Source organism: Cygnus olor, chromosome 4 (assembly GCF_009769625.2).
Source record: "Cygnus olor isolate bCygOlo1 chromosome 4, bCygOlo1.pri.v2, whole genome shotgun sequence".
Classification (NCBI taxonomy): Eukaryota; Metazoa; Chordata; class Aves; order Anseriformes; family Anatidae; genus Cygnus; species Cygnus olor.
In genome coordinates, this window is record NC_049172.1 from 66,466,551 (window position 1) to 66,488,143 (window position 21,593).

The window sequence follows — 21,593 nt, forward strand, 5'->3', positions numbered from 1 at the left end:
GAAGTGCAAATTAAACATAGTTAAATGTGTTTAGTGCATTAGTGCATTATATGCTAAAAGAGCCGATGATCAGATAGATTTATTAGCAGAGGCACAGTTTTACTGGACTTTTCCTTGGAGAAAGATAAGTATTAATTTTACAGCATATGAACTGGAATGCTACAGACTAACCTATAAGTTATCACAATAATTAACTGAATTGTTTGAAGAAAGGATGTTTCTTCAGTTTTGTTTGGCATTTAGCTTTTTTTAAAGAGAGGATTTCACAGTAACTATATATTTAAAACACTTTTTTTTCCTTAACAAATAGCAAGCAAAAAAAAAAACACAAAAAAAAAATCAAAAACAAACAAAGAAAATGTACCAAAATACAGCAGAATAACATAGGATTTGAGATAATGCAAAACCATGTTTAAGAACCACCTTTTACAAATATTGTTTTCTCAGTCTCTGGTTCATGCTGTAAAATTAACTTGTATTAATCTAAACCCAGAAAATTCTTGAAAGCCAGTGGGACATTGGCTGTGAAATCCCATCATCTCTGAATCTCTGGGTGCTGGTGGTTGTTAGCTGTTTAGGAAAATTTCATCATATCAACACACTTCTCTAAAGGAGAAATTAATCCCAGTTGCATTGGCCAGTGAAAGCCCTGTATCTCATCAGACTGATTCGAGTGCTGACATGAGACTTTGTCTGTGTCTGTGCTTTGTGCTGACTCTCACTGCTGTCATCAAATTCAGTCCAAGTCTGACAGCATGAGTGTCTGGAGTAGTGCAAAAAGTCTGATACATACCTCTTTAATGAACATTTAGAGAATGTTTTTGCCTACGTGAAACACATGGAAACATTATTCACATTGCAGCACTGCATAGACTGCATAGAATAGCACGGCTTTGAAGCATACTCCACCCATTGCCATCCTTTAGTATAGCTGCTTTGGTAAGTCCCATACCAGGTAAATGGACAAATTCTACTTCTACCTGATTTTTTATTTTTTTTTTGCTTTTACCATAGATAATGATTGCTAATCTTTAATACCTCTAAAACCACTGATAAACACAAACTAAAGGATATGCAACATCGAATGAATCGTTTGCTATCGCTGGACTGCTGAAAACAAGGGAGAATGCTTTGAGCTCTCCCACTCAACTTACTTGCTGATGTACTCTGCATTCAGTAGCTTGCCACATGTACTGCACTTAAAACAGCCCAAATGCCAGTGTTTGTCCAAGGCAACCAACGACTGCCCATTTTTTATTTCTGAACCACAGCCTCCACAATCTGCAAGAGAAAAATCCAATATGAGTGCATCATGTGCTTTACATGCTCAAGCTACAATACACATTACTGCAGTACATGAATCCATTGCTGTCCTAGTAACAGCTTGTGCATGCTCTAAAGCTTAATGCTGTGGTCCTGTCCTCATATCCTAGATGACAACAAATCATTCAACAAACAACCCTACTAACTTAGGTTTCCTAATGACTTAGGTTTTATTGCAATTTCTTTACAATCTGTTTAAAAAATATGTAAAAAAGTTTTGCTGATTAAAGGTATAGCAAATCAATTAAAAAAAATAATTTAAAAAAGCCCCAAAAGTTACAAGACTAAAATAACTTTTTTTTAATATATATTTTATATATATTTATATAAAAGACTTTCTTCTAGGTCTGAGAGTTGGCTAATATTTCAAAATTCTTTTTGCAGATACACAAAAGCATAAAAAAAAGAAAAAAGAAAACAACAACAACAAAGATTTATCTTGTTATTAAGAAAGTGCTCCAAACATAGGATCTCATTAAAAGATTTAAACAGTCCTCTTAAAAACTTTCTGATTTAAGATTCTATTTAGTTGATTACATGACCCTAATGAGACACTCTGTTAGTGCAGTTGTAAATGTTTGATTTCTGAGCACAAAACAATAAAGGATAGTTCTTATTTTCCTTTAGTGGATTTGGAATGGTTCAAGGGAGTAATACCATGTCTCTTTAATATCACTCTGCAGAGCACCAATATGTGGAAACAAGACCAGCACAAAAGTGTGTGCAGAACAGATCAGAACATTTGAATTTTGCTAATAAGAGAGAACATTTGGCTGTGTGCCTACATTTAGTCCCACAAGACAATAAAAACTTCAGTATCTATTTTTTAACTGCAATCAGAAATTTGTTTGTGATCTCCCATGCACCAGGGGTTTATCTGGTAATCTAATCTCTCTAGTTCAAAGTTTATTTTGCAAACTTAATACAACAGTGTGCTGAGACGTCATTTGCCTTTCATATTGCTTAAGCTTGGGTGTGCAGAAATGCAGCATTCTGGGGGCTGCTGTTTTCTCTGTTAAGTTCCAGATAAGTGAAAACAAATATTGTGGTTGCTATGCCAACGCTGCCTATTGATGTGATGCCCTTGTCTTCCTGTCTTGGATGTAGCATTCTTTGGTGACTCACCTAATCTGAACCAATAACTCTGCAGAGCACACCAATTTGTTGCTACACATTGATATTTTTCCCTGAGTACTCTTTCAGCATCATCACTGCCACAAGGGGTTTTCACAGCTAGTGTTTTATAAACTCAATAACAGAGGTATGTAGGCATTTATATAATCATAAGAAATTCTAGGGCTAGGGTAAAAAGCAAGTATTTCACATTCTTCATTTATTCTAAATGTAATGTATAGAAGAGGTCAAAACCAAATGGGGAAGACAAAAACAGAGGATGTGGTCAGAGGTGGCTGTCATGCTGGGAGCTCAGTAAGTCCCAAGACATCTCCTCAAAGCATTCTTGAGCTCAATTCAGAGATAAATAGACTAACAAATAGCATACATAGCACATATCAGGCATTCAGAGGCAAGAACAAAACCATGTTAACAGTCGTTCAACACATATTACTCCTTTACTTAGCTTGCTTGAGGACACGTTTTTGTGCACTACTGTTCTTTCATAAAAAGAATTGTTTGTTTAAAATATGAAGTTTTTTTCCAAGAAGACTGTTGTTAAAACAGGAAGATACTAATGCTATTTATTGCATTATGTAATATGTAGAGTAGCTCCAGGCAACCATTCTGGACTTTCAATTTTGCACTTCAACCATGATGTCATTGACACTGCTTGAGTTGTCTTTGTCACTGCTTGTTTATTCCTGAAATGCTGGTTCTATCCTAAGGATTAGTAAGTGATTGGAAAAACAGCTGTTATTACATATTTCTCTTTTACATATTGCATTATTTTCTGAATATTGTCGAGGTTCATTGTTATTCTTTTAGTTATTTGGTTAATTTCCTGCATATCATCATTTGCCAGACTTATGTATCCAGCTACTTACACACAAACACACTTCCACGCATCTGTGTCTGCAGTATTTCCCCTTAATCCCTCAAAGCTCTATTTCCCACAACATTGCAACCCAATTCCCTGAGGCCCTTGAGCTCTGCAGCTTCTGGGTGCTGCATGTTACCTTCAAATCAGATGTTGCCCTGCAGCAGCACTGCAAGAAACTGGGGTAGTGGAGTAAGAAGACGACAAGAATGGACACAGTGTGGCAGATATTAAAGATATTATTGAACCACAACTCTTACCCAATTCCACTGAAACTTGTAGAAAGATTTCCTCATTTTCTAATGAGACTTAAAGCAGACCTGTATTTGAGGTTTAAATACTTGCACGTATTTGAGGTTTTATTTGGAGAAAAACCAAACTTTTGTTTTCAAAGGTCAGGTTTTGCCATAAAGGCGTGCTTCCAGGGCTCATTCTCTTTGAGGCATGTGGTTTGCTAAGGGTCTGCAGGTAAGGAGCTGTAGTAGCTGTGCACTGGGGTGGCATGGTGAAGGGACCTAGGTGAACTGGGGAAATACAACACAGGAAGCAGTCTCTGTGACATGCGTGTGTGGACAGAGAAAAAATTTAAGTACATTAAAGGATTCTGTATCATAGATAATCAAATGAACTTGTTCTGTCAGTAATTAAGCAGGCAAATCATTTCCTTTAAAGTCAAAGCCAGTTTTCCCCTAAGAAAAAGAGACAGGCAATTAAAGGCCATAAAGTATGGATCTGCATATTCAGCCAGACAAAATGATTTAGATTCAAGGCTGAGGATGATCCGTCTCCAGAATAAGTGACAATAGAAAGCACCTAAAAGAGACATATATTGCCTCCTCTAAAGAGAATAGCAGTAGCAAGAAAGGAATCAGCATAGAGTCTCACACTGCATTTACACAGCAGCTTTGGTGACAAACAGAAGAAAGAAGATGGTGAAAACTTCTGTAAAGGGAGAGCTGTGGGGAAAAAACGGTGGAAAAAAAGGGGGGGTGGGGGGGGGTGGAGATTTCTCCCTGAAGTGAGCTGGACTCTTTACATACAAAGATAAGCAATCTAGGTGTTTTTTCCTCAGTCATGCTAAATTCAGCTTGATGTGATGTGATAGTCATTAAAAATATTTCTGTATTCATCATTTAATTAAATTGCTGTTGCTGTTTGATTACTCTTTGTTAAAGTGTGGTAGCTGCTCATGAACGAATGTGCACAGTGACAGAATTCAGAGCAGCAATGCTAATCTACGAAACCTCGGTTTTGCTGCAAAAAATGTGCTATGAAACAATCATACTTCTCTATAGTATTTGTATCTTCTAATACTACACGACAGTGGCGAATGTCCCCTTGGTTACATTGCATTCATTAACCCTTCCTGTGTAGTATTAAGACATGCAACCATGTCAATGCTATTTTAAAATCAATCCTGGAAAACATACTAATGACTAAATCTCATGTTGTATTTTATTTTAGCTGGAGTTGGATTAAACCCTCAAAAGTATTAACATCTATATTACGCCTTCCTCCAAATGTTTTGATTTACTCCAGTTTTAAACTAATGTTCTGAGAGGTTCTGTGTATTACTAATTCTACAGCAGCACCATTTGTGTTTCATTTTAAAATCAGATTTCTCAGAAAATTGCCATGTATTTCTTCATATGACTACACTGGATTTGTTGACAGCTTTTATGCAGTTACACATTTTGGTGTAAAATTTGTTCTTTAAGTATGTGAAGGCTAGAAAGTAACAACAGAAAACAGCACAACTCCCCACTTACTTCGCAAGTTCTGTACTGGGAAAGAGCCAGTGCTGCTGGAAGGGGGCAGGGAACATTTCTGGCAGATGCACTCTTTCCCATTAAAAGTTACCCGGTCACCTGCGGGGAAAGGCAACCTAAAACAGAGGAAACAAAAGCATATTGGTTACATTCTCACACTTTTATTGAAATGAAATATCTTTCCATAAAGGTACTGATTATTACTCTAGTTGCTTTTTCTTTACTTGCCCAGTTCTCATTCCCCATTTCTCAGCCACTTGGAGGCTACAGTATCAGAGGGACAATTGCAAATGCTGCTGTTACAGCTACTTATATCAAGAGATACAAAAAGACACTGAGCACTCATGTCCAAATTCTTGCATATATAAGAAATGTATCAGCAATGCTTGGTCATTAACAGGATCAGCTCTGGAATGAAAATAAAATTGGATTTACAGGGAACAAGTACCAGCAAATGCATCTGTTATTAAAGTAAGAAAATGCTGCCTGAGTGTGATGATTTTATACCTTAAAGATGACAGCATTTGTCCTCCCAACTTGGATCATATCAAAGTCCTCCACTTAATCCATTTATACAGAAAGCAAATATTAGTGGACTCTCATCGGAGAAAACATATCCTTCTTATAAAAACAGAAGCATCTACATCACTTGTTTGTTCTACCCAAGAACAGCTCTCCTTACACTTAATTAAATCTTTCCTTTTTATCAATGTCCTTAAAACAACAAGCTTTCTGCCATGAGCTTTCTTGTCCACATACGGAAACACGAAGGTTTTTTTCTCTTTGTAGGAGGACCAGATGGACAAATCACTGTATAATTCAACAAAGAATGGTAGGGTTTAGAAGCACATTTCACTCTACTCAAAGCTCAACTAAATCCCAAGCGAGCTACCAAAATACGGCTTAAGTAGGGCATAAACATAAGGCAGACCTTCTGCCTCCCTGTGAAGTGTATCTGACCAGATTAATTCATTAACATTTAATTAAAAATCTGCATGACATTCCCCCACAAAAGCTATCAGATTCATACTAAAGGAGAGGTTGTCTTTGCTACAAGACACGCAGATACTTCTTGGTAAGTATAAACACTATTTTGCTCTCTAAACTGTCTGAGAGTAGCTTATTCTACATTTGCGTTGCATCTAAATGAAAAATTTACATACTTAGAGAACAAAAGCTATGCTATCCTTTGTTTGTAAATACAGTTGCTAAAATCTATTTAAACCCAGCTAGATAAGTGTTCAGCAATGTCATCCATTTTGGACCACGGGCAACACTTAAAAAATTATGAGGACACAAGCAGTTTAATTATTGTTATATGGATTTTGCTTTTCATCTTTTAATGACTTAACACTCAAAATACTTGCTTCCTTCTTTCTTACCTACACTGAGCTAATGAATAATACTTTATGGCAATAGCCTTTAAAATTGTCTTGCTCTTTTATTCAACTAAATAGTCCATGTGTGATTCTGATATAGAGTCCCAAAACCATGCCAGTACAGATAAGGGAGTGCTACATTTCCACCTGTTCAACAGAAGATTTTCTATGATTGATTTTACTCCATAAACTGATTAGAAGAAGAAAACACTGCCTCCAGTATAGCAAGCTGCATGTGATGGAGCCAAACTGCTCCAGTGAGCAGTGAGTCTGTCCCATCTTGCAGCAATGCAACAATAGCAAGCTCCTGTGTTATATATATGAAATGTTCTTTATAGGTCAATATTATTATTCACAATGGATTTTTATATTGCTTGAAGTCACAGAGCCTTCTAATATGTAGAATAAAAAAGAGTTTCATGAACGTCACTGAACTGTTGAGGTTGGAATGGACCTCTGGAGGTCATCTGGTCCAAAGCAGAAGTTTATTGAAAAGAACACAGAGTGTTTTGAATAAAAATTACTATATGTGATACACTTCTATATAGATAATGAAAATTAAGGACTAATTACCCCAAAATGTCTCAACAGTGGAGTGATATAATTCAAGTGCTCTCCTAGTTTTCTATTGCCAATGTGAAAGACACCATTTAATCATATGTTCATTTTAATAAGATATTACAAAACCAAGTCTAAAACCAAGCACTATTCATTCACTTTGAAAGGCACAAGGCAAGGAACTTCAACTGTTCCAGAACTGAGACAAGAACTCGTAATAAACCTCCTACATGGTTTTAGAAAGAAAACTCACTTTGATTAACAGATCTACGTAGATTTACCAGGACCGCTGGTAATCTGCTATAAATTAAAACCCCACAAAAAGGTAACTTGCTCCACAGATACAATCACACAACTACACTGCCAAACAATTACCCCAATATCTTTCATTCTTATGAATGTTTGAATTCCCTGGGCAGGATTTTACCATCCATTATGGCTTGCCATAATCTTTAATGGGAACAAGGCTGGGAATCAGCTAATGATCCAACTGGACTATCATGTGAGGTCTCAGTAAAACAAAAGTCTTTGCACTGTTTATAATCCTAGGGATAATGATGTCGTGGAAGCCATGAATAATTCACATCTTTGAAGAAGTATCGCTTTTTTTTTTCACTTGATTTGCTTGACAATAAAACAGCTGAACATAGAAGCCATCTGAAACAGATGCACTAAACATGAAATAAAGCAGAAGCAGGGACCAATCACTTTAAACTAACTCATCTATGCAATCTATGGCAATCTGAAAGCAAATGCAATTAAAGATAGAAGAGACTAACAGAATAACTGACCTCCTATGGCACAAAGGCACAGCTGGTAGATGACACCCACAAAACATGCCAATGCTCACATGCACCACAACAAGCCACAGAGTCTAGTTCAGGGGGAAGGTGTGGGAGGCTTTGCTATCCCATAAACATTCGTTTTATTTTCTGAAAGTTCAGTAACTAATCACCATGCCCTTTCATTCAGAGGGGAAAGGGCAATAAATTTACTTCTGTACTAAGTTTTCCATGTTTGCAAGATATCTTGCTCTATAAAAGTTGGGAAATCCTCCTTGGAGGTTATCCTCCCAAAAGCAGATTTCTGTCCCTTGCTGCTTCAGCGTGGGCAGCAGGGCCTGACCAGCAACTGTCTAGTTTTCTAAACTCATAATTAAATGTTGGCATTTGCACCAATATCTCATTCACTGGGAATCCAAAATTCATACACCATACACTTGAGAGCATTTCTGTAACATCTGACCTCTCCCTTTCACAAGCAGCCCCGCTCCAGGATTTCAATGCCAGTACGAGTGAAGGCACAACAGAATGTGAGAACAGACAATTAACAAGGTTTCAGTTTCTGAGCTCTTTAACTTGTGAGCAGGACTATATATAGCATTATAGGTTAAGAGCAGCATATCTGCCTTTGAATATAATGACATGTCATAACCAGCTACTCTCTGAGCATTGCTAGGTATGGGTTTTAATTAGCTACACATCCCTTTAAAAAATATTCAGTGTGATTTTCACAGTTGGTTAATCTATTTTTAATATGAGAATTAAGAGTATCTTTAAAGCAGTTCTCTGAAATGTCTTGTAAGTTACATCTTTTATGATTTATTTCCCAGTGAATTTTGTTTTATACACCTGCCTCCAATATTTGTAAAGCCAGCAATGACTGGGGCTGACCAATGAAACTATATTGTAAAACATCAAACCACCACCAGCCTAACCCAGGGTAACTGTGTGCTGACACTTAAAGGTCTGGCCCTCGTCTTGTCCGTGCACCATGCCTCAGCCTATGCAGCTGAGGGTAAGTCATTCAAACTTTCTGGGCCAAAAAGAAGATGTTCATTTTTTCTGGAGCAGACTGATGGCTTTCTGTTCTTTCTGTTGCTGATCTGACTGCGTGGTTGAACAGTCAATTAAATTTGATATAAGAAAATTAACAGAAGCATATGATCAGGAATGTGGGGAGAGCAAAGCTATCCATTTCAGTAGCAGCCTGCAGTTACACTGGGTCAGTGTAATGTCAGACTGTAACCTGAGGACCTACAGGATCATATTGTACTCTAATCTGTACCTGGTACAATCACATCCCTCAAGATTGCTCCACAGGGCAGAATTTGACCCAGGATGCTAAATCTGATGAGACAAAGTGAACATTACTTGCTATCTATTGTCTTCATGAAGTTCAATAGGGGCAAAAGCTAAGCCTGCACCTGGGGAAGAGCAATCCTGTGCTTCAGTACATGCTGGGGGTTCATCAGCTGGGAAGCAGCTTTGTATAAAAAGATGCTGCAGTCCTGGTGGACACCATGTTGAACATGAGTCAGCAGCAAGTCCTTGCAGCAAAGAAGGTCAGCCACATCCTGGGCTGCATTAGTGCAGTCAGCAGGATGAGGGAAGTGATCTTTCCTTCTGTTCATCACCTGAGAGACTGCATCTGAAGTCGTGTACCCAGTTTTGGACTCCTCAGGACAAGACAGGCATTGATATGCTGGAGGAAGGCCGGTGGAGGTGGCTAGGCCCAAAGCTGGAGCACAGGATGCACAAGGAGGGGCTGAAATAGATGGAATAGTTCAGCCTTAAAATGCTCAGGGGAGATCTTACCGCTGTCTAAAACTACCTGATAGTGTGTATAGAACCTGGAGTCAGACTCTTCTCATAGGTACACAGTGGAAGGACATGAGGCAGCAGACATAAGCCATAACATGGGAAATACCAACTCAGTATAAGGTTAAAAAAAAATAATACCCTGAGCACATTCAAACACTGGAACAGGCTGTCCACAGACTGTGGGATCTCCATCCTTGGACATAATTATAATGTGACTGGACAATGGCCTCAGCAGCCTGACCAAACTGGACCAGCTTTGAGCAGGGTCTGGACCACAGGACCTCCTAAGGTCCCTTCCATGAGCCTACGGTATAGGTAGACTCCATGCATAAACCTGAAGAGCAGGACAGTAAGAGTTCTTTGTTCAGGAAGCACCTTATAAATGTATTTGTTTTACAATCAAAATGCCAAGAAGAACACTCAGTTTGATTTCAAAGTTTTGGTGTCCACATCCAGATGAAGAAGTCTGCTTTATGAGATGCTTTAATAAATGCCCAGTGCTGCTTAAGTGGGAACCAAACTCTACCAAATTTCAGCAGCACTAAGAAAGCGAGCAATTAAAAAGGTTTAGCATGTTCAAAGTGTGACATAATTGCTACATTCCAGAATGAACTGAATTAACTTCTAATTTTCAGTGTTGTCTCAATTTCTTAAGTCGTACATATACAAAAGCCCATAAATTCTTTCTAGAAATAGCAGTGTTATATAGAACTAAAAAGAAACACTTTTTTTTCAAAGTTTTCAGTTTTCTGAATTTTTATGTTCGACTGCCTGGCTACAGTTAGTTATGTTCTTGAAGATAACAGAAATATATATGGATTGAGAGAAGTTTTAGATATGGATTTGGCACAAACCCCTTGAAGAGCTGGTAACTGTGCCTCTTGCTTCTCCCCACATCGTTCACCTCTGGGCACGTATTCTACTTCTGCCGATACACTGCTTCAAGAGAAAACTTTCTAAATTGAGATGAAACACAGAACTTGTATAGTCAAATTCTGTAAAGCAAACATGAAGCTGTTTGAACATTAACCCAAAACATTCATGCTAATTTATCACCCACTTAAGAGTCAAATTGTTCCCTCTTCATCATTTACATTTCACACAAAAAATGTTTATAACTAATTATAAGAATTGTGAAAGGATAGGGATGACGATTACATACATTTATCCAACTGGGTGAATAAATAACTCCCATCCCAAACTGAATTAATTATAACAACACATATTACCAAAACCTAGACTGATGCCCTATGCACACATAGCATGTTAGTAACACTGAAATCCAACACAGTGTCTATGTATAGTTTAACCATATATCTTACATATGATTAATATATCTATATAACTTATTATCACACTAAGACTTCTCATAAAAGTTCCATTTTAAAAAGTATTTTTTATCATCACAGGTAATGATTTCCCATTGCTTTTTGAACACTATTTCCTGGCCTTCCACATTGTACACAAGCTGCTCCTGTGAGCCATAAAGTTTTGTCTCTGATCACCATATAAGAATTCTGAGAACAATGTTAATAAAACTCAGCTTCTCTTGATAGAAATAGCCTTAATTATCTCCCTCTTTTTATTTCACTTTTACAGATATAAGACCTTTCAGAGGAGATGTCTCTGGCAGTCCTCTGCAGGACACAGCCACTTCCAGTTAATAAAAATGTAAGAACAGGTCTGCTTACCCTCTTCCTGGGAGTTTAGAGTAAGAAGTTAATCTGCAACATTTTTCAATCTACATTATCATTCTAGGCTTTCCTGGTTTTAGGCAATATCATCACAATACATGACAGCTGCAAACAGTTACACTCAGCACTGGGAGAAGGGGCTAAGCCCTCAAACTATGCCAGCAGAGCAACCACGCAAATCAAACCTGAATTTGTTTAGGAGCCAAGTGATCAATGCAAGATAGAGAGAAAAAATCACATAGGACACTAGGTTATGTTGTATTTTTAACAGTCAGTTTTTCTCATCGATAATGAATTTTTTCACTTCAAATTTTGGCAGCTGAGGGAGCAAGAACATCCGAGTCCCAATGGATGCCTCAGGGAAGATTTGGGTTTCTGACACAAGCTTTTTCACAGAGCAGTGCAGCAGCTTATCAACACAGTGCAGATGGCAAGAGGGAATACAGCTCTTCTGTGTTACACTGGGTCACATGGCACTCAAAAGTAGTAATGTCAGTAGCTCCAGGAAGTGAATGGAGCTATTTCATTGGCATTTTCCCCCTGCTCCAGCTAGCTGTGTGCACATTAGATTTTCTCACTGATTCTACCATCTGAAGCCAGACACACTTCCTACCAGTTTCTGTTCAAATCAAGAGATTCTGTGAAAAAAAAAAAAAAAAAAAGAAAAAAAAAAAGAGTTGCTAGTGTCACTGGTTTGCTACTCGATGCAGGAACAGTTTCTTCAGCAGCTACAAAAATATAGGTTGCAAAAGTGCTCATTTAAAGTCCATAACAATCCTGCAATATGCTGAAGACCCTTGTCATGAGCACCAAGTGCCTTCTGCTGTCAGTGTTTTCTTTTGCAGATGAAGTTGGTAAGAGCCATGCTTGTTTTCCATTAGAGCAGGAAGGGCAGTCACCACTGTTCTAGCAGTCAGACTTTTAAGAGAGAGCCCACATTAAAGTTCAGCTGCAATAGGCAATGTCAGACACAGTTTGTGTGATCAGCCAGCTTCTTAAGATGGTGTGCTTTTGGTCCATTATTTAATGTTTCTGACCATCTGTAAGAAATAAGGACACAAATGGTACTCCAGACCCTTTCCTCCAAAGAAAAGGCCAAGGAAATGTGCTTTGCAATTTTGTACCCCTAATCAAATGGCTCTGGGGCTTTTTTTGCCCTTTTTTATTTAATGATTTTTTTAATTATTATTTAATGAAAAAAAAAACACACACAAAACATAACCTAATTCTATGTCAGCTTAAACCACATGTATTTACAATCTACCCACCTGAATTTTGCTGAGGATATCACTCAATAAAATAAATGCTGATGATGTTTAGATCAGACGCTCCCATAAAAAACATGAATTATGTTTGGCTTACAAAGACTAGCATAATTGAAGCAAGGCTGATTTAAAGCAGTTGAGAACCTGGTCTGGTGTTTTTAATATAAACAGATGATAGTATTCTTCTGTTGATCTACACCACAAGTCAGTGTTACAACCCCCCTTGGAGACACAAATTGAATCCTGCAAGTCAGCTGAACATTAGTTAGCTCTCATGAAGACTACATGAATTTGTGTGTCCTTCTAAGGAAAGCAAGCATATCTGTCTTTCTAATGAAGGTTTAGACAGCAGCAATTTGAATCTTTATCAGTACAACAGCTTTTAATCCAATAATTTAGTTACACATGAAAGTTAGGGAATATCTCTGATTATTTTTTTTATATGAAATAATATTGTATCAGCAACTTTATGTTTAAAATTGTAACCTAGGTTTGGCATGTCTTCACTACGTGATATTTGTAGCATTTTCCTGTGAGTATCTTCTCTGTACTGCAATTCAGCTCACCTGAATTGTTAGGTACTTAACTAATTTAGTCATATGGAAGCTTGTTCTGAATTTCTAGGGAAAGGAGACAAATTGTACCACAAAGCTCCCTACTATCAGCTGAAGGACTGACTAAATACAGCAAGAGGTTAGTTTAGCAACAGCCTGACTGAAACTTGTGTGATTTAACAAGTTTCTAAGTACAGTAACACACAGGCACATAAATCAAGCCCCAGTGCTAAGCCCTAATCGTGTAGCTAAGGATGTCACTACACTTAGCAGGAAAGTAGAATTGATGTGTTTTTATTCTCCTCTTAGCTGAAGAAGTACCTCACTTTACAAGAAGGTACTACTGCTAAGAAAGGTACCAAGAATTACCTGTGCTCCTTTGCAGATGAGCTGTAATACTGAAAGGCTGCAGTAGAGCATGTGCAGTCAGCATTTAACACGAGTGTCACAAATAGCCATGTAAATCGTTCTACCTCCTATTAAATATACACATATATTTAGGCTTATTTGTTATCTTCACACCTCATGTTTTTTTAAACTATGCAAAAGGAAAAATCTCCTACTAATCATGGCAAAACCTGAACAGACATAATTTAATCTAACAAAGGCCTGTCAGTCTTAGAGACTTCCCCTTAATGTGGCTATTTAATTATTTCTGCAATTGAAATATTCAGGCTACACAGACATCCTGCCATGAAGCATGGCTGTTCAGAAATTTGAAGCAAGTCCTGTTTCTGTATGGGCACAGGAGGACATCTGAGCTGCACAATTATCTGAACGTTGCACGGCATCTATAATGTGATGCCTCAGTGCCCCGTTACTCAGAGCAACAAAGCTTGTGCTTTCTCTTTAAATGTGGGATTGCTTTCTTGTGTTGGTCCAGGCTCCAGTTTAGACAGAGAAATTATTAGAGCATTTGCATTTACTTCAAACTGTTGCAACAACAGTGCATTTCCTGGAAATCTGGTGTATGTAAAGTTTCTTCCAGAAATCTTCAACATATGTTTGTGCTATTTCCACAGAAGAGGGTTAAGATATGGTTCCAATAAACATCAATATTTTACTGCAGAGCCTGCAAACATTGCCACCAACACTGGGTCACAACATGACATATGCATGCACAGGAAATTATCCCAGTGAACTCCACCAGGCTGCTCAGGGAGGGGACAACCTGTATGCTGTGTCACCTGTCACCTACATTCCTGTGGGAGAATCTTCGTGAAATCCAACACATACATCAGTGTCTGTGAGCCCAGGGCCCTTCTGTTCTATTTTAAATGACTACTGTAGTTTCTGGGAAGCAGCGCTGTAATATTTCAGTTTAAGTCTATTCATACTGTATACATTTGGCTTGCCTCAGATTCAGTCAATGGTTTCTGAATCCTGTGTAACTTCAGTCAACAAAATACAAAATTGAAGACATCAGAGAAATAAGACAATATTTGGGGAAAAATGTTTGACTGTAGACACAGTGGCAGTTTCTCAAGCACCTTGAAAACCTCATATATAAAATACCATAAAACAGAGAAAGCATTGAAAAAAAACAAATGAGGTACTCAGAATTTTTTTTTTAATCTGCTAATTTTTATGGAGCAGATAATAGAAAACAGATTTATATATATATATATATATATATGTATGTGTGTATATATATATATATATATATGCTACAAGTTTGAATGCCTGGCATTGGTCTTTCAAAATCTATTTTTAAATGAAATACAGCTTCAGAGAACACATACCTGCACACAGCACACACAAAACAGTCTGGGTGATAGGTTTTACCCAGTGCTGAGACCACTTCTCCCTCAATGAATTCATCGCAACTGAAGCATCGTGTACCATAGAGTCTCTGGTAGTCCAAAGTACAGATGTAGTCTCCCTGTCTCACAAAAAATCCTCCTTGAGCCAGGTCACATCCACAAGCTGCAGGAAGAAAAAAGGCAGACTCAGAAGGCTGAAAAAGGAAAGCTCTCTTTCTAAGATGATGCTGATTAGTAGGGTTCCTCGTGGAGTATTTTAGCAGTTCAATACATGGGCTTATGGTCACAGATAGTTTTGTATCTGAAAAACACCACTTTTATAGTAAATTACATCAGTGGTGTATTTTGTACACCAATAGTTTAGATTTATTCCTTGTAAAAATACTAACTTCGGTGCAGATGTTGCTAGTACAGATTTAAGTCTTTAAAAGTTGGGTACAGGGCTGGCATAAACAATACTCACAATTATATTTAATAGGTTAAAGGAAATGCGTAAGGGATGTAAACCTTCATAATCCAAAGCACCAATGTTACAATCAATGTCTCTGAAATTACTCTACAATTGCTTGATATTCTTCCTGGACACAAAAGTGGATAAAATACCACTCCCTCTAAGTATGGGATTTGGTGTGCATGACAACTGCTGTAAACTTCTGTGGCAGTTTGCAAAATCTTTTAAAACAGATCTTAGGTTTACCTGATAAAAGTCATGCACCAAGAATGAATTGGAGAGATCTCCAGAAACATCTGCTGCTGGCAAAAGAGTTTTTACTCCTATCTGTCAATTTATAGTTTTAAAGCTGAAGCTGTAGGAAAGGGTTAAAGTTGATTAACCAAATATTTGTGAGAGTTTTCAAGAGGCTTTCTCCATTGCACCAGGGATGGAGTTAGGCTGGCATCCTGAGATTATAAAATAGGAGAGGGACAACAGCCTCTCTCTCTCTCTCCTGTATGGCTGAAGCAGACAGAGATGCAGGAGATGATCTTCATCCATACAGACCAGGATCTTTGAAAACCTATCAAACTGATTTACAACTGAAATTGAAAATGGTGATTCTGCACTGCACTTCTCTTATTCTAAGCCACAGTATAATACATGTTACTACAGTCTTCTGCTCCTAGGGACATGCACGTTGGGAAGTACTTCCAGCAGCAAACCATGTTTACAGTCAAATGAGTCTGAGACGTGTAGCAGAGCAGACTGTGACAGTGTCACTACTCGGATGCAGCACGCAGAAGAGTGGAAATGATGCCATCCCAAAATTGTGGAGGTACTTAAACGTCAAAAATGTTCCAGACAAAGATTCCTGCTTAGCTACCAGAGTCCACAGGCAATCTGTTTTTTAAAAGTAAAGCTCCTTGTTCACACCAAAGCCTGATTGCATGGCCAGAATCAGATGTTTTGTATGTAAACAATGAGAAACGAGTCCAGTAAGCATGCTCGAGGCACAGAGTAATGCACCCACAACACAGAAAATCCTAGAAAGCATAGGACCCTGTTGTTTTCATTCAAAACCATATCCAGTCATGTCTTTTTTTTTTTTTTTTTTTTTAATCATCTTGCTTAATAGCTAGAGACTATGGCACAAGAGGCCTGGACTCAAGGCCCTATTTAAAACCTGAGTGGGCATCTAAATCTCATTCTTTCTCCCTGGAGATGCCCCTAACCGCTACATGACAAAACAACAATCATGCTGAAAATGTATTAGTATATGAATAAGAACCAAAGAGCCTGGGTTAATTAACCTTTCTTAATTAACCTTTCTTTGGCTTATAAGCCAAAATAATTCTAATTATATTGCATTTACCATGGACAACAACAATAGGTTAGATGATTCATCTTGCAGTACATTGTTCGTGTGCCTTACCTCACAGGCTTAAGATGTATGCATTAACATTTTTCTTCCTCACCATTAGCCTTTGGTCTAATTTTTAGTAATGACACACTTTTTGTACAAACTCTTCACAAGACTTGCCAAGCGTTACAAGTTTCTTTTTGTTGATATATTTCACCCACATATGTACTGGTGTGACAAAAACACAAATCAGATATGGATTTAAGACGAGGATGAGCAGCATGCTGAGCTGATATTAATGATGTAATAGTTCTAAATTGTATTAGATAGTGATTAAGCTTGCCGAGTGGGTCATAAGTGAAGAAATTTAAAGGACATAATTAGTTTTTTGAAGGGACCAGGGAGAGGTTGCTTCCCTATAGAGTACTTCTTTATGCCAACAGTGGCATATCTTTCTAGAGTGCAACTGGAAAAAGTCACCAAGAACTGTTTTGGGCAAGATTATATCATAAGATTAATAGTTACTATAGCCATCTGAACTATGAAGACAAGATTGCAGCATAGACAGAGATGCTTTGGCAAAAAGTAAAGACAGATTTTTATACAAAATCATACAAAATGCACAATGAAGTAGCAGCTGTCTGGAGAATGAGGTGGATGTTCGTAATGCTCCAAAAAAGCTTTAACTGCCCGTTGCCTTCACCCTCACCAGGTGAGCGGCACCCCTCAGTCCTCTGCCACAGCCGCTCACAGACCAAGCTTGGCAGGAGATGCGGGGCAGGAACCGACTAACACATTTTTGCCTGCACCATCCAAAAGTAACTTGGAGCTTGGCTTCCAAAACAAGGAGATGATGAGGAGACTGTAATGTACTCATAAATTATCTGTCGCTACTTTGTCTTGCAATCTTTACCCACCTGCTACTCACCTGTTTGTGCAGCAAACACAAACCAATGTTTTTCCTGCTGACGTGGGTCCACACAGGCTCTGTCTCATTGCTGTCAACAGGACCCCACTACTGAGGCTCTGGGCAGGTGGCATCAGTGGCCCTGCCACTGGAATCAGACGGGTCCCTGTCTCACCCTGAAAGTACTTGCCTTTCCCATCACTGCCACAGAGGTTACAATTACCTTGGCTTCTTGTGTATTACTCCACATCCCTTTGCACTAATGCAAAGGAGAGGATCATGACAGTAAGGGGGACTGTATGCCTTGAGACATGGAGCAGACAGAAGGAAAGAAAAAACTCGCAAATACTGGCAATCAGAGAACTACAAGTCATTAATGCTTTGGATGCACTGTGCCAAGTAGGCCCCATGGAGTTAGCGAGTACTGGAGGCACTATACCTTGTGAGACCTCATCTAGCACATAGGGTATAAATTGCTCAGTTGTTTTCACAAAAGACTGATTCACACCAGAGCAGGTGTAAGGATGGCTATCTATCAGGATGACATGAAAAAAAGAAAGCCTATTTTAAGAGAAAAGCAGAATTTAGCTTGTTTAGCCTACCAAAACAAAATGTAGCAAAACCTTAGAAAACAACTAATATCTAAACATAAATCTGAGGTTGAAACAGAGTGAGTTAAAGAAAAGATGAAGAGGTATTTACACCCAGTGAGAATGTTGCCACAAGAACAAGGGAGGAAATTAATAGAAGTGTTTCTAACCATCACAGGAAAGTAGATTTGGAACAGCAAACCAGTAAGTATGAAAAAAAAAAAAAAAAGGAAAAAAGGAAAAAAGGACTCAGATCTCTACAGCTTTGGTATTAAGTCTGAGCAATATTAAAAAGGGATTGTGAGATGTGATTGATTGAAATGTTAGCTTAAAGAGACTATTTTTAAGGGTAAGAAATATCACAGAATAATAAAAAGCATGAAGTGTGAGATGAGCTAGGAGGTAATTATAAATACATATGTTTATAAATATACATATATTAAATATCTTGGGGATTGTGTACCTTAAATCCAATACATCCATGAAATACGAATATCAACATTTTAAAATACATTTCTTTCATTTAATGCTTGTTCTTAATTAAGCAGATGCATCTGTCACCCTCCATAAATCAGCACTTAATGAATGTTACAATATAAGAAAAACCTGAACAGCTTTATTCAACTGTTCCCCAATAACGCACAAAATGTCAACCTCTTGAATGCTATGCTTACAATGTAAAGTGCATAGGAAGGGATAATACTACTTTCTGTGTAATACAGTAGTAGAAATACACTGATATAAATAGGTTATAGTAAAAATTTATTTGGAACCAATTAGATCTGTAACAAATTGAAATGTCACTACTGGCCGAGATACTTATTTTTCTTTGGAGATTTGATAACCTCTTCCGCTCAGCAAGGCTATTACCTCATCAGTGTACATCAATGTAACTACTGATTCAGTTTATTACACGAACATTTTTATGGAAGAGTATTATAACTTCCTTGAATATTTCTTTTATAAACTCAGCTGTTTTTATGTCAGTAAAAACACAGCTTGTGAAGATTATGACTGAAGCAATCTTACAGGTGCCATACTAAAGATTTTTTTTTTTAATTTTTGCTTTTAAATGAAAAGAGGTTTTTTAGGCAAAAACATCAGGTACATTGTAAGATACTTAATCACAGAAAAAAGCTGGGATGAAAAGTTTTCAAACAGGCTTAGCTGTCACACAGCAGTTTACTTTCTGTATCAATAACATCACTTTTAATATTTTTTTCAGCATTCTAAGCAGTTTAAAATAATTTTTAACAGATATTGATGCCACATTTGTCCCCCTAATCTCAATTCTTGACAATGGTCATCAGTCCTTCTAGGACTTTCCTCTAAACTGATTAGCTATAAGCAAAACAACTATGCAAGAAAGTCCATTAACATATATATATATATATATATATATAAAATTTTTATTTTATTTTGCACAGAATACTGAGCAGAACAGGCCTTTGGCCCTTCCTTTGTATCTTATTTTAGCACGTGTCCATAACAGACACCACTTATGTGACAGTGCACAGAGGTGCTACCCTCTGCAAAATCTTAGTATTTATTCATGAATGGGGGAAAACGTAGCTCATGAGTGACTCTGGGGCACAGGACAGAGTTGCCGTGGTTATGCCCTCCTACTCACCCCCCGACCTAGCAGTGTGGGTGAAGTTCCACAACCCTCTGCTCCTGGCACGTTGCTCCCCCACCCGCTATGCTCTGCCACCTACAGCCCAAGTCATGAGCCCTCACGACATCCTGCACTCTTTGAACCATTTGATATGATTTAACTCAATACCCAGCTGACAGAGGACAACACTAGGAATCCAGTTAAACGCTGGCTTGAATATTAAAAGAAGTTCCACTTTACAGCTGAGGAGATCTGAAAAAAGACCCAATGGCTCTCCCTTGGGTGAGATGCTGCCCCTTTTCCTGCTGCAGATGTGGGCAGAGACACACTGCCCAGCTGAGATGGTCCTGCACACCTGCAGAAACAAGAAATCAGGGAAAGGAAACCTGAAGGATGCCTGGGGAGCATGTCTGAAGGCATTCACCAGACCTCACTCTTCTAGGATAGGAAATCAGCGTTATGTCACAGATCCACTCCTACCCAACACTTGTCACCCGAAATGAGTATCTGGAGGTAGGGTTATTTAAAACCTAGAAACAGCTTCCCACTACTACTGAAGTTCTTCTTACTGAAACAAGGAAAGCATTGCAAATATAGCACTTGTGATAATAAAGAGACAGGGACACTGAGAAACTAAGCTGTTTGTCATGGCATTACCCTGCACAGCCAGGCAATGCCCCACACTGAATGGTAATTGGCTTTAGGAGCAATTTTTAAGCAGTGAATAAACAAGTGTTTGTGTCCTGCTATGGTCTCTGGCAACAAACCAGTACCAGCACGTGGTGGGGGACTTGAGAGGAAGGTAGCTGCACTGTTTCTGAAGAGGGTACCTCAGGATGGCTTCTCCCACAGCTCGGTATTTCCACTCATGGAGATGGTTTCCAGTTACCTGACACCAAAATACCTCCTACGGATCTGAGGGGTTCCTCTACTTGCTAGAAAAAGGCGATTTTTTTCCCCCAGCCTGGTGTCTGTAACAGCACCTGGAGCACCGTCATTTATGCCGTGTGATTTCACAGTCTAAATCCACAATTCTTTATGGGTGGTTCATCACATAAGGCCTACATCCTATAAAGATAAATAATAGCAATTAATTAGGGAAATTTAAGCACACTGCTAGCCCTGTTATTGCATTCCATCAGTATTCCTTTTGCACTCCTCTATTTTCCTTGCTTTCAAATGAGACTAGTGAAAGAAGATTAATTTTTTGGCTGTGTGCAGGGCCTGAAAATCAGCTGTGTCCCGAGAGGCTCAGAGGATGCTGCACTTGCTGTGCTGCTGTATGCTACAACAGGCTGTAACAGTAAAACGCGCTGGTCCTCTTGTCATCCAAGCAGAGCTGTTCTGCTTTCAATCTGCCAAACAAGCAAGCATTTTGCTTATCAACTTGTAAATGTATGTATGAAGGTGGTTTGTTTGTTTGTTCGTTTTAAATTGTTTCCTTTCCCATTCGTTGCCTGACGCAGGCAACCAGGCATGAAAACAAGACAGGAGAGAGAGGCATAGTCCCTGAAAATAAAAGGAAGAAAAACACAACCATAATGTTACAGGCTAAACAAGGAAAAAAATATCTGCTTTCCCAGTAGCTAAATGGAAATTTTCTTCCTCAGCACCGTGGTTTAAGTCCATTTCTAGCATTTCCCCTCCATCTCTGAGATGGATCCTGGTGGCTGACTAAGATCCCAAGAATGACACGCTAAGTATACTGCCAACATAGTTCTGTTTTGGCAGAAATATACCATTGATGCAGTCTGGGAGCCCATTCTCCAAAAGCCCATTATTAT

General features: G+C 38.3%; 1 protein-coding gene across 19 annotated transcripts in view; it reads right to left on the reverse strand.

Annotated features, from left to right (window-relative positions):
• Window positions 1-21,593, reverse strand: part of ABLIM2 (actin binding LIM protein family member 2) — a 141,377-nt gene that overhangs the window by 74,402 nt on the left and 45,382 nt on the right. For all 19 annotated transcript variants that reach the window (XM_040555727.1, XM_040555734.1, XM_040555726.1 and 16 more), the window contains exons 3-5: window positions 14,881-15,064; window positions 5,086-5,201; window positions 1,155-1,281 (exon numbers count right to left, since the gene is read on the reverse strand). In XM_040555727.1, coding sequence (XP_040411661.1) covers window positions 1,155-1,281; window positions 5,086-5,201; window positions 14,881-15,064 — 427 coding nt within the window. The remainder of the gene's footprint in view (window positions 1-1,154; window positions 1,282-5,085; window positions 5,202-14,880; window positions 15,065-21,593) is intronic.